At 52.1% G+C, this 18,616-nt stretch overlaps 1 protein-coding gene across 2 annotated transcripts in view; it reads left to right on the forward strand.

Moving 5' to 3' along the window:
- FAM3D (family with sequence similarity 3, member D) overlaps nucleotides 1-18,206 on the forward strand; it is a 33,842-nt gene extending 15,636 nt beyond the window's left edge. The window contains exons 4-10 of one of the 2 annotated variants that reach the window (XM_011998360.1): nucleotides 1,482-1,505; nucleotides 5,188-5,305; nucleotides 7,085-7,143; nucleotides 10,644-10,694; nucleotides 14,691-14,775; nucleotides 15,744-15,870; nucleotides 17,780-18,206. In XM_011998360.1, coding sequence (XP_011853750.1) covers nucleotides 1,482-1,505; nucleotides 5,188-5,305; nucleotides 7,085-7,143; nucleotides 10,644-10,694; nucleotides 14,691-14,775; nucleotides 15,744-15,870; nucleotides 17,780-17,869 — 554 coding nt within the window. In that variant the 3' untranslated portion in view covers nucleotides 17,870-18,206. The remainder of the gene's footprint in view (nucleotides 1-1,481; nucleotides 1,506-5,187; nucleotides 5,306-7,084; nucleotides 7,144-10,643; nucleotides 10,695-14,690; nucleotides 14,776-15,743; nucleotides 15,871-17,779) is intronic. The other variant, XM_011998361.1, reaches the window with a different exon arrangement.
- The last annotated feature ends 410 nt before the right edge of the window (nucleotides 18,207-18,616 follow it).

Consider the following 18,616-nt stretch of genomic DNA (forward strand, 5'->3'; position numbering starts at 1 on the left):
TGAGAATAACTTTATTCTGAGGGGAGTTCACGGCTTTTCCAAACTGCCAAAGAGAATCATGGCACAGAAACCAGAATAAGAACCCCTGTGCCTGGAAAGTTAGACAGGGTTATTTCAGATGAGAGTGACCAACTCAGCTCTAACTGGTTTCAACAAAACATGTCTTGATGGTCCATTACGGGCATCTTGTGACTTCAGATGTGGCTGAATCTGGGAGTCTCCCATGAAGGTCCCAAAGCCGGTCTCTCTTCTTTCTACATCCCTGGGCTCTGCTTGTTGCTACTTGACCTCAACAGGTTAGGGCCTCATTCCATGGGCAGTTTTCTCTCTAAGGCAAGCATGATAGTTTCTCTCCTGATGCTCATCTTCTCACCTCGCTGAAAAAGCACTTTCTCTCTCTCTCTCTCTCTCTCTCTCTTTTCTCTCTCTCCCCCACACAGCTATATATCAACATAGGGAAGTAGGGAAAGGCTCTGTCTCCAGAGGAATGTGATACTACGATTGACCCAGCTTGGGTCTCATGCCACTCCTGGGGCCTTGGAGGCAAGGGGTAGGGACATTTCCAGATGGACAGCCCCTGAGAACCAAATGGAAAGTGTGTAAGTGTTGGGGGGTTCCCCCATAAAAGGAGAGCTTCTTCCCCTAGCATTTCTGCTTCCTCTGGAGGTCCTGTCCTCCAGACGTCACTGCTGGCATGGTGGGAGATACAATGTAGAACCAGCAAAACAACTAGGACGTGGTATAAGATGTCAGGAAGTGGCCAAGGGCCCTAGAGCGAGTGCAGACAGTATGCAGTGCGGACAGTCAGGAAAGAGACACCCCAATATGGGCCAAACACCCACAGCAGCACAACTGTACCCTTCACTGGGGCCCAGGGGCCAGGCACTGGGCTCGGCCCTCACAGAGTGATCTCACTGGGCCCCCTCCACAGCCCCTTGAGGGTGGCTGTCATCACATGTGCCATCTTCATGTGCCATCAAGGAAACGGAGGCCCAGGGAGGTTAAATGTCTCGTGCAGTCATATGCTAGGAACTAGGGCACAAATTCCAGTGGGTCTCAAACAGTCCAGCTTCTTTTGAACCAAGGGAGAGTCATGTGTGTGTCTTGTACATGTGTATATGCACACACATGCGTATGTATGTCTGCATGTGTGTGTACACATGTCTGTATGTGCACACGTGTGTCTGTATATGTGTGCATGTCTGTGTCTGTATGCATACATGAGTGTCACATATATCTGCATGCATGTGTGTGCATGTGTGTGTGTGTGCATATGTGTACACATGTGTGTCTGTGTATATGTGTGCTGTGTGTGTATGTATTTGTGTGAAGGGGTGACAGTGGCAAGGGATTTTTAGTTCATTTCAATAGTGCCAATTTAAAGCCCCTTCTTCCCACTCCCCAGCCCCTAGCCCCCAACCTCCCTCCTGCAGGAGGGTCCGAAGTGCTTTTCCTCTAACCAGATTCTGTCTTCTCTCCAGTACCACCACCCACCAAGGAGATCCGTGAGTATCTGTGCAGCTCCACACCTCCCCCAAACTCATCCACTCACCCCCTGCTCCCATTTGCCCTAGGGCAAGAAGGCCCAGGGCCCCTGCTACTAACCCTGCAGGTTCCCAAGAAACCTGGGCTTCCAGATTCTTCCTGGTCCTCTCCTTCCATGACCCAATGGTGCCTTCTAAAGTCCCTAAGCCCTGTGGTAGGGGTGGCCTCCTCTCAGCCATTCAGACTGTAGGGACACAGTTCAACTCTGCCCCTTCTTCAGTTCCCCTGCTGCAGTCTGGACCACACCCTGCCCCTGCCCATCTCCTGCCCCCGACAACCCCACACAGCTGGGAGCCCAAGGGCCAGGGATGAGCTCCTTAACCCTATTGCAGTGACCCCAGGCTTGGCTCAGGATTCCTGCTGCAAAGTGCCAGAGACCATGTCAGGCACTACAGGGGCCCCAGAGACAAACAGAAGGGGCGCTGATTGTCTGTTGGGGTGGAAATGTTAGACCTGCCAAGAGAAGTGGAGAAAGTGCTCTGGGTTCCAGGAGGGGCACCCCCTTCCAATGGGAGGATCAGGGAAGGCTTCTGGGAGGAGGTGTCCTCTCTGCAAAGGCCTAGAGGCAAGAACGCTCCAGTGGAGGCCTTGGCTAGAGAGTCAGGACAAGGAAGGGAAGGAGAGCTGTGATTATGGCAGTAGTAACATTGATTGAGTGCCTATTATGTGCCAGACACTGGATTCAGAACTTCACAGGCATCTCATGCAATCCTACATACAACCTTATGATGGTGCTATAATTAGCCCCTTTTGTAGATAAGGAAACTAAGACACTGAAAAGTGAAATCTCTTGGCCAAGGTCACATAGCTATAAGTGGTGAGGCAGGAGTCAAACCCCCTCCACCATCTAGTCCCAAGCCCACCCCCTCAACCCCTCTTTGCAAGAGGCAATACCTCCAGGCCCTCTCCATTTCCCTCTCAACATGGTGGTGACTCTGAAGAGGGCTGTGGCTCCTAAAATAGGATTTTACCTGACTAAGAAGGACATGGGTGCCCCAGTACACTGCAAGGTTACAGAAGGCAAAGACAATATGAAGCAACACAAATCATTCACCCTACACCCTTAACCCTAGCTCCCTGAAGCCTCCTCAGTCATATTCTGAAGTGAACACAGAGTGTCACAGCATCTTGTTGCTATCAAATGCTTAGACATCACCTGCGGGGGGGATGGCAAATTCAAGCACACATGCTGCTTTCCACCCTGCCTGTTTCCATAGCAGACATCTCCAATCGATCCCAGCATTCTTTCCCTCCAAGCCCATAGGCAGACTTGAGAACTTTATCATTAAGCCTTTAACAGGAGGTCCACATTGACATTTAAGAGGAAACCTGTTTGACAACCCTGATCTAAACCAACTCCCTGATTTCACAGTTGGCAAAGATAAAGGGAGCAATTTCTGGCAAGGCACAAAGCAGATTAATGAAAGAGCAGCCTATTTCCTGAATGCACCCCTGCCCTAGTGCTCTTGGTAGCACACCAGCTCCATGCCCTGAGCAACAGCACAAGGGTTCCCAGGGGTCTCAGGGATTGAGGCAGCTGATGGGAGCGGCCTTCTATGCCAGAACCCAGAGAGCAAATCTCCTGCCTCCCAGAGGTTGAGCCCCCCTTGGCCTCATCTCCCTTCGTCCAGCAGCATGACCGTGAAGGCTGGATGGTCAGAAAATCAATGCTGGAAAAGCCTGCTTAAGCCAGCCTGTTGACATCAGGTTTATCAGACTTAGCTGCAATTGATTAGGCTCTGGGCAAACTCCAGAAGTGGTCCCCAGGGCTGGGAATGATCTCCCTGCATAGGTGAGACTCTCTGGGTGAGGGGTGAACGTGGCTGGAGGTGGGACCCCAAGGCTGTAGGAGACCAGGAGCCATGCCCTGGCTTCCCTCCCCAGCATCGCTCCTCAGCCAATCCCAAAGGTGGAGGCTGGGCACCTTTCATAGGGATCCTGCGAAGAAGGAGGAGAAGCGGAGTTGGTCCACCCCCAGTCCGGCCCTCTCGCCCCTAAGCCACAGGCTTGGATACCCACTCTCTCCTGAACAGCCCTTCACAGATGCCTCTGCCCCCTACCCACTCTCTGGGTGACAATGTCATGGTTTGAGTTCAGTCCCACCCATCAGGTGTGTGTGCTGAAACCAGGAGAGGGGAAACCCCAAACAAGAATTTCCTCTCAGATTCTCAGGGTTGCCTGCTCAGTGAAGGGAAACTAAGCCAGCAGGGTTCCCTGGTGTGGGCTGCATTTGCTCCTAGAAGGGGCACCTTTACCTACAAGCCTGGCACAAGTGGGTTGTGCCCCCTCCAGAGGGGTGCATTTTCCTGATTCACATAAAAGCTCCTTATAGACCAGGGAAAGCCCTGGAAACCACATGGTCCCTTCCAGCCTCAGGTGCAGCCTGGCCCAAATGTTGTATGTGTTATGCAATGAAGACTATCCAGTGCCTACTATGTGCCAGGCACAGGAGTTTTCAGGATGAGTCAATAAGATAATAAACATAAAGTCCTAGCCCCAGTGCCTTGCATGTAGCAAGGTCTTGGCGTCTGCAAGCTTCCTTAAGGAGCCTGCAGCTTTGCTCCAAAGCACACGCTGGCAGACCTTGGCCAGACGCCTGGCACAGGGGCTGGGGAGGGAAAGGCTGCCCAACCCCCGCTTTCCCTTAGCAGGTCAACATTCTCCAAATCCATGTTTACCCAATCCTCCCTAATGCTGCCTTCCAAACTGTCAGCTGGTGCTAAAAAGCACACATTAGGATGAATTAGAACATGCCAGGCTGCAAGGGCGGATGTCATCCCAGCTCTCAAAGAGCACATTGAGGGCTCAGCCGCTCAGCCACATCTCTAGGTACCACCAGCATCTCTCCTTAGGCATGGACCTCCCCAATTTACCCTGTGAAGGCTGCATGGAGAAGATGTAGGTCTTAGGAACAGCCAACATCACCAGAGGTGCCACTTAGTGAGTACCCAGTGGGCTCCCAACACCGTGTTGAGCTCCCAGTGGGAGAATTGGAACCCTCTGCCTGTTCTCTGTTGTATCCCAGTGTCAGGCACTTAGTAGATGCTCAGGAAATGAGTGATAAATGAATGAATGATGAGAAGAAGAATAGCCAGTGTATACTGAGCATGAAACCACACTCATGTATTCCTCACAACAACCCAGTGGGGAGGCACAACAGATATTCCATTTTGCAGATAAAGTGGGGTGCAAGGAGGTTGAGAACTTGCCCAAGGGAACCTGGCTAGAGAGAGGTGCTCCCACCCATCCCACCAGAGTCCCTGGGAGTTCTCAACAGGGGCCTCTGGGGACTCAGAAGGCTGCCGTGGCCCAAATGAGAGGTTCTCAGGAGAGTCCCTTCATCATGGTGACTCAGGTTTACTCTAGTTACGTTTACTGAGGGTGTCCTGCTAGGGCTGGAGCTGTGATGGAAAGCCCAAAAATTAATTCTGGGCTGGTCCTGTGTGCTCTGGTGGGGGCCGCGTTGGAGGCACCATGGAGCACAGAAGGGCGTATCTCCCAGACTTTGCTGTCAGCGAAGGCTCCCCCAGAAAGAGGCTCTGAGCTTCGTCCCAAGCTGCACCCTGGCCCTAGCCCCGGCCCTCCCCTCCCCAAGCACCTCCCGAGCTGCTGCCCACCAAAACTGGTCTCTTTCCTTCCCAGAGGTTGTAAAGTACAAGTGTGGCCTCACCAAGCCCTGCCCAGCCAACCACTTTGCGTTCAAAATCTGCAGCGGGGCAGCCAATGTCGTGGGCCCTTCTATGTGCTTTGAAGGCCACACGTAAGTACCTAAGGGGCAACTAGGTTTCTTTTATTTTATTTCATTCATTCATTAAAAACTGCAGAGGCTGCAGGGGCTGGCCTGTGAGACCAGCCCACAGCTTCCCTTTCACTCTGGGTGTGTGAGGCACAAATACAATAATTGAAACAGTTCCCACATCCGCCAGCACCTTGCCTGGTGCTTCAGAGCATCTCTCATTCATTCCCCCGACATCCTGGGAGGTGGAGCTATTACTCCTGTTGTAAAGATGAGGACAGTGAGGTGCAGACAGGGTCACCTGCCGAGTGGCAGGGCCAGGATTTGACCTCAAGTCTAACAGCCAAGTTGCTGGGCTTCCCATGAAAGGAGATGCCTGCAGAGAAGGTTCAAGATCCTGACTCAGGCATCAAAGCCCAGATATAGCAGGCACCAGGGCTTCCGCCCAAGTACAGGAGAAAGTCCGTTTACCCATCATCCAACTAAGACAGTAAAGGCCCTGGGACGGCAAGTGCATCCTACGAAAGAACTCAGGGATGGGTGTTTAAACTAGTATTCTGAACCTAACCACAGTCTGTTTAGGCAAAACAAGGAACTGATGGGTTCAAATACCTAAAAGACCAGGGGTGGTAGGCAAGCTTCAGGACCAGCTGGATCCAGGGATTCAAACAATGTCATCAGGGCTGTCTCTCATCCCATCTTCAGTTCTACCCTCCTCTGTCTAATAGCTTTGCTTTTTTTTTTCTACTTGCAAGGGATTCCTCCATGTGGTTAAAGAGAGAGACTGCCAGCTGGTTTGACATATTAGCCCAGCTTAGCACCCTAATGGGAAAAGAGCCTTCCTGTCTAAATTATCCCTGCAAAAGTCCCAAGCCTGTGTTTCATTGACTGGCCTGGGTCACATGACCAAGCCTAGCCCAGTGCATTCGTCCGTTTTCAGGCTGCTGATAAAGGTATACCCGAGACTCAGTAATTTATACAGGAAAAAGAGTTTAATGGACTCACAGTTCAATGTGGCAGGAGAAGCCCTACAATCACGGTGGAAGGCAAAGGAGGAGCAATGACATCTTACAAGGATGGCAGCAGGCAAGAGAAAGAGCTTGTGCAGGGGAACTCCTCTCTATAAAACCATCAGATCTCGTGAGACTTACTCACTGTCACAAGAACAGCATGGGAAAGACCTGCCCCCATGATTCAGTCACCTCCCACTGGGTCCCTCCCACAACACGTGGGAATTCAGGATGAGATTTGGGTGGGGACACAGCCAAACCATATCAGCCAGTAACTGTAGCTGGGGATGTAGGATGCTCTGCTTGTCCAAGCCTGGGAGAGAGAGGTCAATCCCCGGAACCACCTGGACTGTGCGTGGAGAAAGACAGTTCTCCCACCACACATCCAGAGACAAGGGTGCGGATGCTGGGCCAGCAGGAACACAGCTGGGCCACGTGGGGACTCAGACACCCCAGGATGGTGGCAGCCTTCTGGGTTCTGCCTCCTCCCAGCAGCCAGGCCTCACAGCGTCCGGGTGGGCTGGCCCCACCTCCAACACCTCAGAGGCCCAGGCAGGGACCTCCCCTCTTCTCTGAGCAGGTTGTTCTGGTCCAACATGCCTTGAGAAACTCTTTAGAGAATCCAGCCTACCACCAGTTTTCAGGAGAAAACAGATGGTCCCAGTTATTCCACGTGTTTCCCAACACTTCTGCATTGCTTATGTGGGCCCTTGCGGAGTTCCCCAGCTGGGAGAGCAGAGTGTTCATTCCACGCTCAGGACCGACTGTCATATTTCTTCTTCATTGTCTTCAGGATCATGAGTCCTGTGAAAAACAATGTGGGCAGAGGCCTAAACATCGCCCTGGTGAATGGTGAGTTGCAGATCCACCCCCCAGACAGTTCCTACCCAGCACCAGGGAGGGTAGGGGGTAGCGGCATATTCATTCAACCAACATTGGCTCAGCTCCTACCTCATAGCAGGAACGCCCGTAGAGCTCAGGAGGGGAAGTGTGGCTGGCCTGGGGGAACAGAAGTTCTCAAAGACCCACAGAGCTGTAGAACCACAGAGCTAGCCAGGCCCCTGCCACATGCTCCTATCTCAGGAGGACACACTTCTCCTATGGAACACAGGTGAAACATGACCCCATCCTCAAAGCCACTCTGCTTAAACCAACACAAATGAGGATGTGGGGACAACCAATGACAGTGCAAGATCACGTGCTGAGTATACACCTTCATTCATTCATTCATTCGTTCAACAAATACAGGCAGCAGCTACTGTGGGCCAGGCCCTGTACAGGACACTGGGGGTCAGCCAAGAACTAGAAAGGCCCTGGCTTCACAGCCTCCGTAGGTATCCGTGAAGCTCACAAACAATCTCAATGTGGTGAGCCTCTCTGGAGGGGCAGGAAGCACAGCTATGGGAGCTAGGATGCAGAGCAGGGGACAGACCCAGGGTGGTTCAGGGAAGGCTTCCAGCTGGAGGTGATAGCCAGCTGAGGTCTGAAGGATTGTGGGCACTGGCCAGGAGAAAATTGGGGAAGGCTCCTTCCAGGCAGGGGCAACACAGTGCAGGGAGGAGGAGGGAAAGTGAAGGAGAGAGGTTTGCCGGGCAACATGGAGAGGCAAGGCTGGGGAGAGAAGCAAGGCCAGAGGATGAGGAGCTAGCAAGCCTGCTAAGAAGTGTGATTGGAAGCTGAGAGCAGTAGGGAGCCACGGAAAGGCTTTGAGCAGGGCGGGAGGGGCCGGGCCTGCATTCCGGAAACCTCCCTCCAGCTTGGAGTTGGGGGGCTGGAGGCAGGGAGACCACAAGGGAATCCATGGCCTTGATAACCCTGCATCTCCTGCAGGACACACACTTAAACAGGAGGCCAGAGGGCCACCAAGCCTGAAGTAGGGACACGTTTCAGGAGGGAGTGGACTTACAGGGTCAGGTAAGGACCAGGTGGTCTGGCCCCAGCCAAGACCTCCTCTCTGCCTCTGTTCTTAGAAAACGAGGGCCATTCCCTGGCTGTAAGGGCCACTTCTGGGACAAAGGTCAGGGCAGGATGGGGAAAAGGTGTAAGGGATGCTCAGGGAGGAACTTGTTGAGCTTGTCGGTGGCAGGACCACATGAGCACACTTAGGAAGGAACAGGGTAAGATGGGAGCCCTGGCCTTGCCAGCTTCAAGCCCTGCAATTTACTCCAGAGAAAGCTTTTTCTCACTCTGCCAAGAAACCCTGCTGCGTCAGGGGAGAAGTCGGGGCCTGGAGCAGTGATGGGGCTGTTCCTGGACAGACGGGAGTCAGAGGACAGCCCTGTCCAACTTCCTAGGAGCCCAGGAAGGGCCAGGGCAGGGAGAGGCAGCAGGCTGCGTGGAGCCGTTCCTCTGCAGGTTTGAGGAGGGCCCAGGCCTGTTCCACTCCAGCCTCAGTGAAGTGGCTGCAAGGGATGGTGGCTCCCTCCTGCAGGAAGGGTGTGCCCAGGCTGGTCTCAGAGCACTCTTTCGTGCCCGCCAGACCCCAGAAGGCTGTAGGAGCCTCCGCTTACATCAACACTCCCATCCATCTGCCCTCACCTCACAGTAGGGGCGGGCAGGAAATGGCGCAGGCTGCAGCTGACCTGGCTGAAACCTGCTGACTTTCTCCTAAATGGGTCCCACCTGAGAAAAGCCTTTTGCATATTCTCCAATGAGATGGCCCCAGACTAGGCCTCTTTCCCTGCCTCTCACAAAGCCGAAAGGATGAAAATAACCATCGATGGCAATAAGAACTAGCATTTACTGGGCACTCACTGTGCTTTTTCATTTAACCCCATCACTGTGCTAGGCTGGAGCTATGCGCAATATCCCCATTTCCCAGGTGAGAAACCGGGGCTCAAAGAGGTTAAGTAGGCTGGGTGCAGTGGCTCATGCCTGTAATCCCAGCACTTTGAGAGGCTGAGGTGGGTGGATCACTTGAGCTCAGAAGTTCAAGACCAGTCTGAGTAACAGTGAACCGCCCCCACCAATCCGCCCCATCTCTACAAAAAGTTAAAAAATTAGCTGGGTGTGGTGGCACACACCTGTAGTCCCAGCTACTCAGGAGGCTGAGGTGGGAGGATTGCTTGAGCCTGGGAGGTGGAGGCTGCAGTCAGCCAAGCTCACACCACTGCACTCCAGCCCGGGCAACAGAGAGAGACCCTGTCAAAAAAAAAAAAAAAAAAAAAGAGGTTAAGCAACTTGTCCAAGGCCACACAGCCTATAAAACCACCTACATTTGAACCTGGATCGAGTTAACTCCAGGTCTTACTTATTCACCTGAACGACCTCCCTAGACTAGAAATGTCTCAAACATGTACACAGCACTTACTGTATACGTGCATGCTGTGTATGCCACATGTGGGGAAGCCCAACAAATCATCCTCATCTATATGACCAAGAACAACACAAGGATTGCTAAAGACCGAGTAGTCTTTAACCTTCAGTGGCGCAGAGATTCCTCAGGATCTTCAAGCTATGCTGGCCTCGGCCTCCACCCCCACCACTCTCCCATTGCAGAAACATTCACGAGCGCACGCGATCACAAAAGCAGCTCCATAGGTTCATAGACTCCTTCTAAGGGCCCCAGGTAAATCATTCCATGGACGCTCCGTGGCTCCTGGAGAATCCTGGAGGGGCTGCTAAGCGAGCCTGCTCGCGCCGCCTGGACTGCGCCTCTCCCTAGACCCGGTCCCAACCCTCCTCCGTAAGCCTTGGAGCTGCCATCCCCTCTGCAACACCTCCATCTAGTGGCACAGATTGCGAACTGTAACGTTCCTCCCGAAGACCCGGTTCCCTGGAGGGTTTGGCCTTGGGAAGCCTCCTCCCACAAAATCCACAAACGCAATCAGGGTTACTGGACCCTGGGAAACTGAGTACCGCTTAGCCCAACACAAATCCCTTTGCCTTCGAGAGGTGGAGGACTCCAGTTGTAGGTTTTCTATATAGGTGGAAATAATGATGATGACTATCATTTTGATTTTGATTTTGCAGCTAAAATTCATCTTGTATGACTACTATTAATATTTTAAATGTATCTCCTTTAGTTCCCACAACCCACTGTACAGATGCAAGAATTGAGGTCAAAATGCTAAGTCCTGAGTTAGACCGTGGTAGGACAGAACACAGACTCAGACTGAGTAGACTCAGTTTGATTCCAGAGACGCCCTTAGCCATTACATTCTTGAACCTCTCAGATGAGCCCAGCCATCCCTGGACATCTGCTTTAGTCCTGCATGCTCTTTATAGGACCTGATTTCATTATATTCTTGTTCTGTTTTTAGATCTTAGACTACAGATTAGCCATTTTCAGCAGAATGACAGGCAGAACGACACGCGTTACAGGGGATAATCGTTCTCCTCTTAACCTCTAGGAACCACAGGAGCTGTGCTGGGACAGAGGGCATTTGACATGTACTCTGGAGGTAGGTGCCTCTGCTGACACTGAAGTCACAGTGGGGGGTGTGGTGCAGACTGCTGAGCCTCTTCGTGTGGCAAGGGACCTGGTGGCTCGAGGTAGCTGGTGCTTCTTTCCACAGGAGGCACCCAGGAAGAGGTGCGGTGGCAGGTTGAGGGTGTCCTGCTGCTTTTGAAACTCCTTCTGGCCACCTCAGTTGGGATGTCCCAGACTCAGATCCTGAGACAGGGATTCAATTGCAATGCTTTATTTAAGAAGTGAGCTCAGGAAACGTCAGTAGGGGAGTAGGGAGCAGACAGCGACAGGAAGGAAGCCTGTGAAGAATGTGTCACTGAGCCTTTAACCAAAGTTGGAACCCTGGAGCCAGTGTGGAATACATGCCCCAGAGATCTCCCAGAGAATCGAGGGGACTGAGGTACCCATGCCTCGAATTCCTTGGCATGCAATTCTGGCCTGCCCTGGGGGCAAAGTGAACTCTGGAGGCCAGAGAAGACCTTAAGGCAAAGCAATGTCAATGTTGATGTCACTGAAGTGCTATGGATGAGGCTGCGTGACCCATCGGCCACATCCACTAAAGCTCTGCTAGGTAAAGGTATTTTATTTCAAGGTTACAGGGATCTCTTGGGGACCCAAGGACAGGACAAGGCTCCTTTCTGGACCTGAGGCTCCGAGCTCTACACATCTTTCAGCAGATGCTTGTCTTCTCTCTGCACCCACGTGCTTTGCAGATTTTTCTGTGTACCTGGCTGCCCCTTATAGGAAGTCACTGCCCTCCTTGCTCTTAGCATGGCCAGGCGAGACAGGGTACTGACCTAGCTGTGCTGAAATCCCGGGCATCTAAGTCCCCACCAGCAGCCTCCTCGCCAACCAGCCACCTATGGGCAGGGGTGGAACCCTGACCCCACATTCTCAAAAGCTTTCAAAATGCAGCAGAATCAAAGACCTGCGCCCTGCAGGGACTGGTTCTCATCAGAGGAGGTGTCAGAGCCCAGGTGAATGCAATTTCCCTTCTGTATCCCTGAGACCCCAGGGCATCTCTGTGCTCGGCCATCCTGGGATGTACAGCACGTGTGACCATGGACCCAGGAAAGCCTGTCACAGAGCAGAAGGGGCCAAGCTGCTGCTAAACAGCTGGGATTCCCCTCTCCTGAATTCCCCTGTCTTTGTCTCAACGTCTAGGGAAAGCCCACTTTGTCTACACCCACCTACACACATGAGCCCAGGAGGGGAGAAAGTTACCAGGCAGCAGAAGGCAGGAAAGAGGCTGAAATTTGGGAGGTGGGGAATGCTGGGGATGTGATGTGCAGGACAACTCTTAGAGATGGGCAGCTGGGACCCTGTCCTGGGCCCAGGGCTTCGTAAGACCCCTCCCGGCCCTCCTCCATCTCCGTCCCAACTCATGGGTGAGGAGTCTGCAGAGCTAGGGGTGTGCTGACCTGGAGTCCACATCAGGGCCCACACAGGCCTCCTGGAGTCTGCATCAGGGCCCACGCAGGTCTCTTGCCAGGTGTGCCCCACCCCCAGGCTTCAGACACTCCCCCAGGATGGAGGGGTGACCAGGGGCTGGCTGTTGCTTGACAGGAGGGTAGTGTGGATGGAGCTTGGATGGGCACACTAAAGTGCCACATGCAGTGTGCAAGGTCCCTCCCGGTACAGGATAGAGCTGAGGACAGGGGCAACAGGAGATGGGGACAGGCCAGGGGCTGAGGACCAGACATCCTGCCTGGAGTCCTACTGATGTTCAGCATGGCCTGGGGCCAGGTTTATGGAAAAGGTCCAGTCTCCGGAGTCAGAGACTTCCAGAGGCATGACAGTCAGAGACTTCCAGAGGCATGACCTGAAGCAAGTGGCGCCTCTTGAGCCCCAGTTTCTTCATCTGTAACAGAGAGGCAGCTATAGTTTCCACTCCATAAAACTGATGTGAGGATTAGATGATAACCTGAAATAATTGGTGGAAGGGTGTCCAGCCTGACTGGTGGAGGGGTCCAGGCAAGCTGGTTTAGTCTTCTCCCTTCCCTCCTCTTCCCCTTCCCTCCCCTCTTCCCTCATTCCATCCAGATGACTCAGAAGCAAGGAGATCATCTGTCAGAATGAAAAGGAAAAAAAGTTTGAAGACAAAACTAAGCTTTAAAATGCCTTATTATAAACTTGAATGTAGCCATGACTGATGGGGACCCAGAAACAGAGGCATTGTGAGCAAGTAGCCCTTCCCTTCAGGAAACAAAAGGGGATGAAGGCTTTTTAAAGTGAGGTGATCATTAGCAGAAGGCATGCTTTATGTTTTCCAAATACCCACCGTCCATCCCGACAAGCACCAGACCATACATCTGCAACAACACAAATTAATGGTGCTTTAAGAGCTCCCTCCTTTTGTCATAAAAGTTCAAGGGCCATTTCTTTAGAAGAGCGACTGTGGTGGTTGACCAGAAACCTGTCACTGAGCTGGCTGGCAGCTGGCCTTAGTTGGGAGAATGGCTTCTTCCCCAAGGTCCTAGGGGTCTGCACTGGAATACTAATAATCAAGACCAGCTTTGTGGGCCTGTGACCTGGGGACAGGGCAGTCACACGGGGCCCATGCTTGGAAGAATCTCACACTTGGCTTGATGCCTGCCATCGTGGTCTTGAAATACTGAATAATTTTTTATTAAAAGGCCCTGCATTTTCATTCTGCACTGGATCCTGCAAATTATGCAGCCAATCCTGCTAATAATTTTTGGTTCCATTAGAGTATGCTTACTGTATGCCCAAAGTTATTGTCACATTTGCACTTTATAAAGATGCTATGAGCAGGGCTATTACTCATTCTCATTTGACAGATATAGTCTCTGCTTTAACCACTAGGTTGCTTGTTGCCAAACTTGAGCCCCCTCAAGTTGCACCATATCTAGAATAACATCTGCATTATTAGTATTTTCCTTTAAATTGGATCACTTTTTTTTAACCTAAGTAAATATATATTAAAAGGAAACTATATTACTGCCTTAAGTAGAAAGCTATTATTACTTGTTATGCAGGAAAGGTGACCATAAAAATAATCATAATGGAGGGCCCTGGGACAGTGGCTCACGCCTGTAATCCCAGCACTTTGGGAGGCTGAGACGGGCAGATCACCTGAGGTTGGGAGTTCGAGACAAGCCTGACCAACATGGAGAAACTCTAATTCTACTAAAAACACATAATTAGCCGGGCATGGTGGCGCATACCTGTAATTCCAGCTACTCGGCAGCCTGAGGCAGGAGAATCACTTGAACCCGGGAGGCAGAGGTTGCGGTGAGCAGAGAGCACGCCTTTGCACTCCAGCCTGGGCAACAAGAGCGAAACTCTGTGTCCAAATAATAATAATAATGGTAATAATCACCATGGAAACAAATCAGACTCTTCACAGTGAGCTGGATGCTGATGCCTCCCCCAGGTGCTAAGCCTAGAGCTGCTCTCTGTTAGAGAGCTTGGCAAGTTAGGAAGGCATTAAAGACACACACAGAGACTTGCTCCCTGACACAGCAGGAAAGTTGTATTAACAGTAGACTCAAGTTGTCTCCCAGGGATCTCAGCTGTCTGAGGCCACGTGCTATACCATCTAAAGTCAGCACAGATAATCTGGGCATTGTCCGGTGTAGAATGGGGTCTGGGGTATGCAAAGGGCCCGGAGCACCTGAGAGATGATGACACTTGGTCCCCTGAGGGGTAGGCACATAAGGGCCCTTCTCCAGTGCTGCTCATCCTCAGCTGCAAATCAGAGTCACATGGGGAATTTCTAAACTCCAGTGTCCAGAAGCCACCCCACATCACCTGGATGAGTCCCCCTCACTCTGCTCACTCTGCCCTCCCCTAGGACAACGGCTACAGGGAGCTCCACCTGGGATGCTCCTCCTCCTGGCTTCTGAGCTCAGCCCAGTGTCCACTGGGCCTAGCGGGCTCCTGCATCATAGGGCAGTAGACAAGCATGAGAATGACCAGGGCTCATTTCCCCTAAATCACCTGCACCTTTTCCTTCCTCCCCCAGATGTTAATCACCTAGTGAAATTCCTTAAAGAAATTCCAGGGGGTGCACTTGTGCTGGTGGCCTCCTACGACGACCCGGGGACCAAGTAAGTAGAAAACTCTACCTGCCAGGCCACCCAGTAATGCAAGCTGAATACCTTCAAACGCTGCACACCCTTTTCTGCTGTTTTGCCAGCTCCATTTTCTGGCAACTTATCTTGAGGAAATTATCAGACAAGTATGCAAAGCGATGTTCTAGGAGGTTGATCACAGCCTTCATTACCACAGTGGAAAACTGGAAACCCTCTCCCTGTCCAATAGAACAGCTGACTGGCCACAGAAACTATGACATATGGTGATATAGGATATGATATACGCACAAATGAAGACAGACTGCATCAAAAATGATGCTGCAGAAAGTATTTAAGGCCGAGACGGGCGGATCACAAGGTCAGGAGATCGAGACCATCCTGGCTAACATGGTGAAACCCCGTCTCTACTAAAAATACAAAAAACTAGCCGGGCGAGGTGGCGGGTGCCTGTAGTCCCAGCTACTCGGGAGGCTGAGGCAGGAGAATGGCGTAAACCCGGGAGGCGGAGCTTGCAGTGAGCTGAGATCCGGCCACTGCACTCCAGCCTGGGCGACAGAGTGAGACTCCATCTCAAAAAAAAAAAAAAAAAAAAAGAAAGTATTTAAGGACATGGAAAATTGCCCACCCTCTAGTGCTAAGTGAGCGGCAAAAAACACTCTATGGAAATATATACACTGATCACGCCAAGGGGAGGAGGGGTGAGTGATCTTCCATATTTTCCAAATGAATGTGTATTGTGTTTGTGTTTGTAAACAGAGCAGTACTGTTTTAACACATCTCCAGCCCCACCTGAGGCCCTTCTAGAGAGGAAGTCTTGAAGCCCTTTGCCCTGTCCTTCCTGAGTGCAGCCGTGTTCTCTAGGCACCCCCAGGGCAGATGCTAAATGGGGAGAAGGGTAGGAACCTCGCCCCATGGGAATCCCACCATCTGATGCCCCTTTGACCCACCCCCGCATCCTGACCATCCTCTCTGGTCCTCTGCAGAATGAATGATGAAAGCAGGAAACTCTTCTCTGACTTGGGGAGTTCCTACGCAAAACAACTGGGCTTCCGGGACAGCTGGGTCTTCATAGGAACCAAAGACCTCAGGGGTAAAAGCCCCTTTGAGCAGGTGGGTTCTGGGCCACAACCCGACCCTGTGAAGGATGGACAAGGAGCTGGGCGGTGGTAGGAAGAACAGTCACCCAGTCACCTCCCGAGGGCCTTAAAATTGGGAGGATTGTGTGGGGAGAGGCCCTTGGTTGTCATTCACTCCAAAGGACAGGGTGGTCTGATCGGCCAGGAAGTCGCCTTGGCCATTTCGCAAAAGCTGGGTCATATGTAAACACGCAAGTATACAGGTAAGTACCAGAAAAGGAAGAGGGAAAAGGAGAAAAGAAGGATGATGGGGAAGTGAGGCATGAAGGAAGAAAAAAGAAATGGAAATATGAAGCTGTGTGACAGGGAAGGGGAACCTGGGGAAAGGAGCAGGATGCCTGTCCCCATCCCTTCAGCCTCCCTGGCTGGGCATGGAGAATACGGGGAGGGAAGTGAGAAGGCAGGGAGGAGGCCAATGCCATCATCACACAAGAGGCGCCAGAGCGGGCAAGTGCAGGGAACCATGTGCTGAGCTCTAGGAAGGGCACCACAACTGTGATTTCTTTCTTAAGCTAGAAAATGTGGTCTTGGTCTGTATGCATGTGTTTCTAAGAGGATGTATTCAGGTAACTAGAAATTGCCTGTGAAGAACTCAGGAGGCCGGTGGGCAGGGGCGGGGGGTGGCGTGGTTCCCGAATGTCCTGTGGGGGTGCTGCAGCAGGGCCCTGGCAAGAGGCCTGAGGCTGCATGGGCAGGTGGTGCTGTTCTGCCCCGAAGCATGGGCTCCAGACCCAGAGGAACCAGCAAGACAGAGGAAGCATGGGAGTACAGGAAGCCCAGCACCAGCTTCACCCACCTGCAACCAGCTGGCTGGGACCTGACGCCCAAAAATGAACCAAGCACCCTGATGGGACTAAGCCAGTCTGTTCTTTGTCCCCACACTTGGGAAACTGGGTTTTAGACAGGTAGCATCTAGAATCTCTTTTTTAATTCCTAAGAGTCAGCCACAATGATTCCAACAGCAGATTTTGCCATTTACATTTTTTTCTTTCATAAACTAAACCTGAGCATTTTAGACACAATCCTAAGTGATTCTATTCTTCTTACATACTTATTACAAGTATATGTATATTTTTTGAGACAGGGTCTCGCTCTGTCACTCAGGCTGTAGTGCACTGGCACAATCTCAGCTCACTGCAGCCTCGACCTCCTGGGCTCAAGCGATCCTCCCACCTCTGCCTCCTGAGTAGCTGGGACCACAGGCATGTGCCACCACACCCAGCTAATTTTTTTTATGTTTTCTGGAGACAGGGTTTCCCATGTTGCCCAGGCTGGTCTTGAACTCCCAGCCTCAAGTGACCCTCCTCCCTTACCCTCCCAAAGTACTGGGATGATAGGTGTGAGCCACTGCGCCCCACCCCTTATTAGTAGTATTAATTAATATTATGTGGTGGTTCTGCCACTTACCAGCCAGTGACTATGGGCAGTGACCCTCTGTGCCTCAGCTTTCCCATCTGTAGAATGGGATGTAAACAGTGCACACTCCCTAGGGCCACCGTGCAGATTAAATACATAAGGCACTGCAGAACAGCACCTGGCATACAGCAAGCGCTCAAGACGAGCTAGGAGTCTTCTTTTTATTGTTGCTATCATTATTGTCATTTGAGGTATCCTAGAGGGACACAGAGAATTTGAGGGGAGGGGCTAGATCTCTCCAACAACTGGTTACCCTTCAGGGCATGAGAGCAGTAACTGGGCTCTGATCCCATCTCTGAGACCTTGAGCAAGTTGCATCCCCTCTCTGAGCCTCAGTTTCCCCATCCGTGAAGTGGGTTAATAACATCCTACACGCCCATTTAGGTTTAGAGCACAGTGCCCATGCGGGCATGAGTTCTAAACGGCCTCACTCAATGCCTATATTTCTCTGTCTTCTCTCTCTCTAGTTCTTAAAGAACAGCCCAGACACAAACAAATACGAGGGATGGCCAGAGCTGCTGGAGATGGAGGGCTGCTTGCCCCCGAAGCCATTTTAGGGTGGCTGTGGCTCTTCCTGAGCCAGGGGCCTGAAAAAGCTCCTGCCTGACTTAGGAGTCGGAGCCGGGCAGGGACTGAGGAGAAGGAGCAGGGGGTGCCACGTGGAAGTCACTGCCGGTCCTTGCATGCTGTGTCACGCCTCCCCTCCTTGGAAACAGAACCCTCCCACAGCGCATCCTACCCGGGAGACCAGCCTCAGGGGATCCTTCTGGAACCAGCTGTCTGTGCAGAGAACAGGGTGCTTTCGTCAGGGACTGCTGGCGGCCAGTCCTGAGGAAGGACCGACTGCCCTGACTTGAGCCCAATTAAATTTTATTTTTGCTGGTTTTGAATGAACTTTCTGACCACTCCAGTGGCCACGTTTCTCCCTGGGATTGAACTGCTCCAGACTCAGCATGGGCCACGGGTCAGACAGGTCGGTGACAGCTTCAGGCTCCCCCTTAGGCAGCTGTGAGGGAGCTGTGTTTCTGGGATTTCCCATGGGCCTGAGAGAATCCTTGGTTCCTGCATAACATGTGGGATGGACGGGAACAGAGGGAGCTGGGGACAGGACGCAAGGAATACTGTCATCACCCGCTGTCTGAAGGAGAGCTGGAGCAAGTCCAGAGCAGGAGAGGGTGAGGAGGGGTAGATCTGAACCCGGCTAGAAGGAGCAGCCAGGCTGTGCTGCTGGCTTCAGGGAAGGCAGCCGGGCTGTCTCTGCCACAGGAGCAGACCCTGCAACAAGGATGCAAGGGCAGGCAGTA

This window comes from Mandrillus leucophaeus, unplaced genomic scaffold (genome assembly GCF_000951045.1).
Source record: "Mandrillus leucophaeus isolate KB7577 unplaced genomic scaffold, Mleu.le_1.0 Scaffold57, whole genome shotgun sequence".
In the NCBI taxonomy this organism is placed as follows: Eukaryota; Metazoa; Chordata; class Mammalia; order Primates; family Cercopithecidae; genus Mandrillus; species Mandrillus leucophaeus.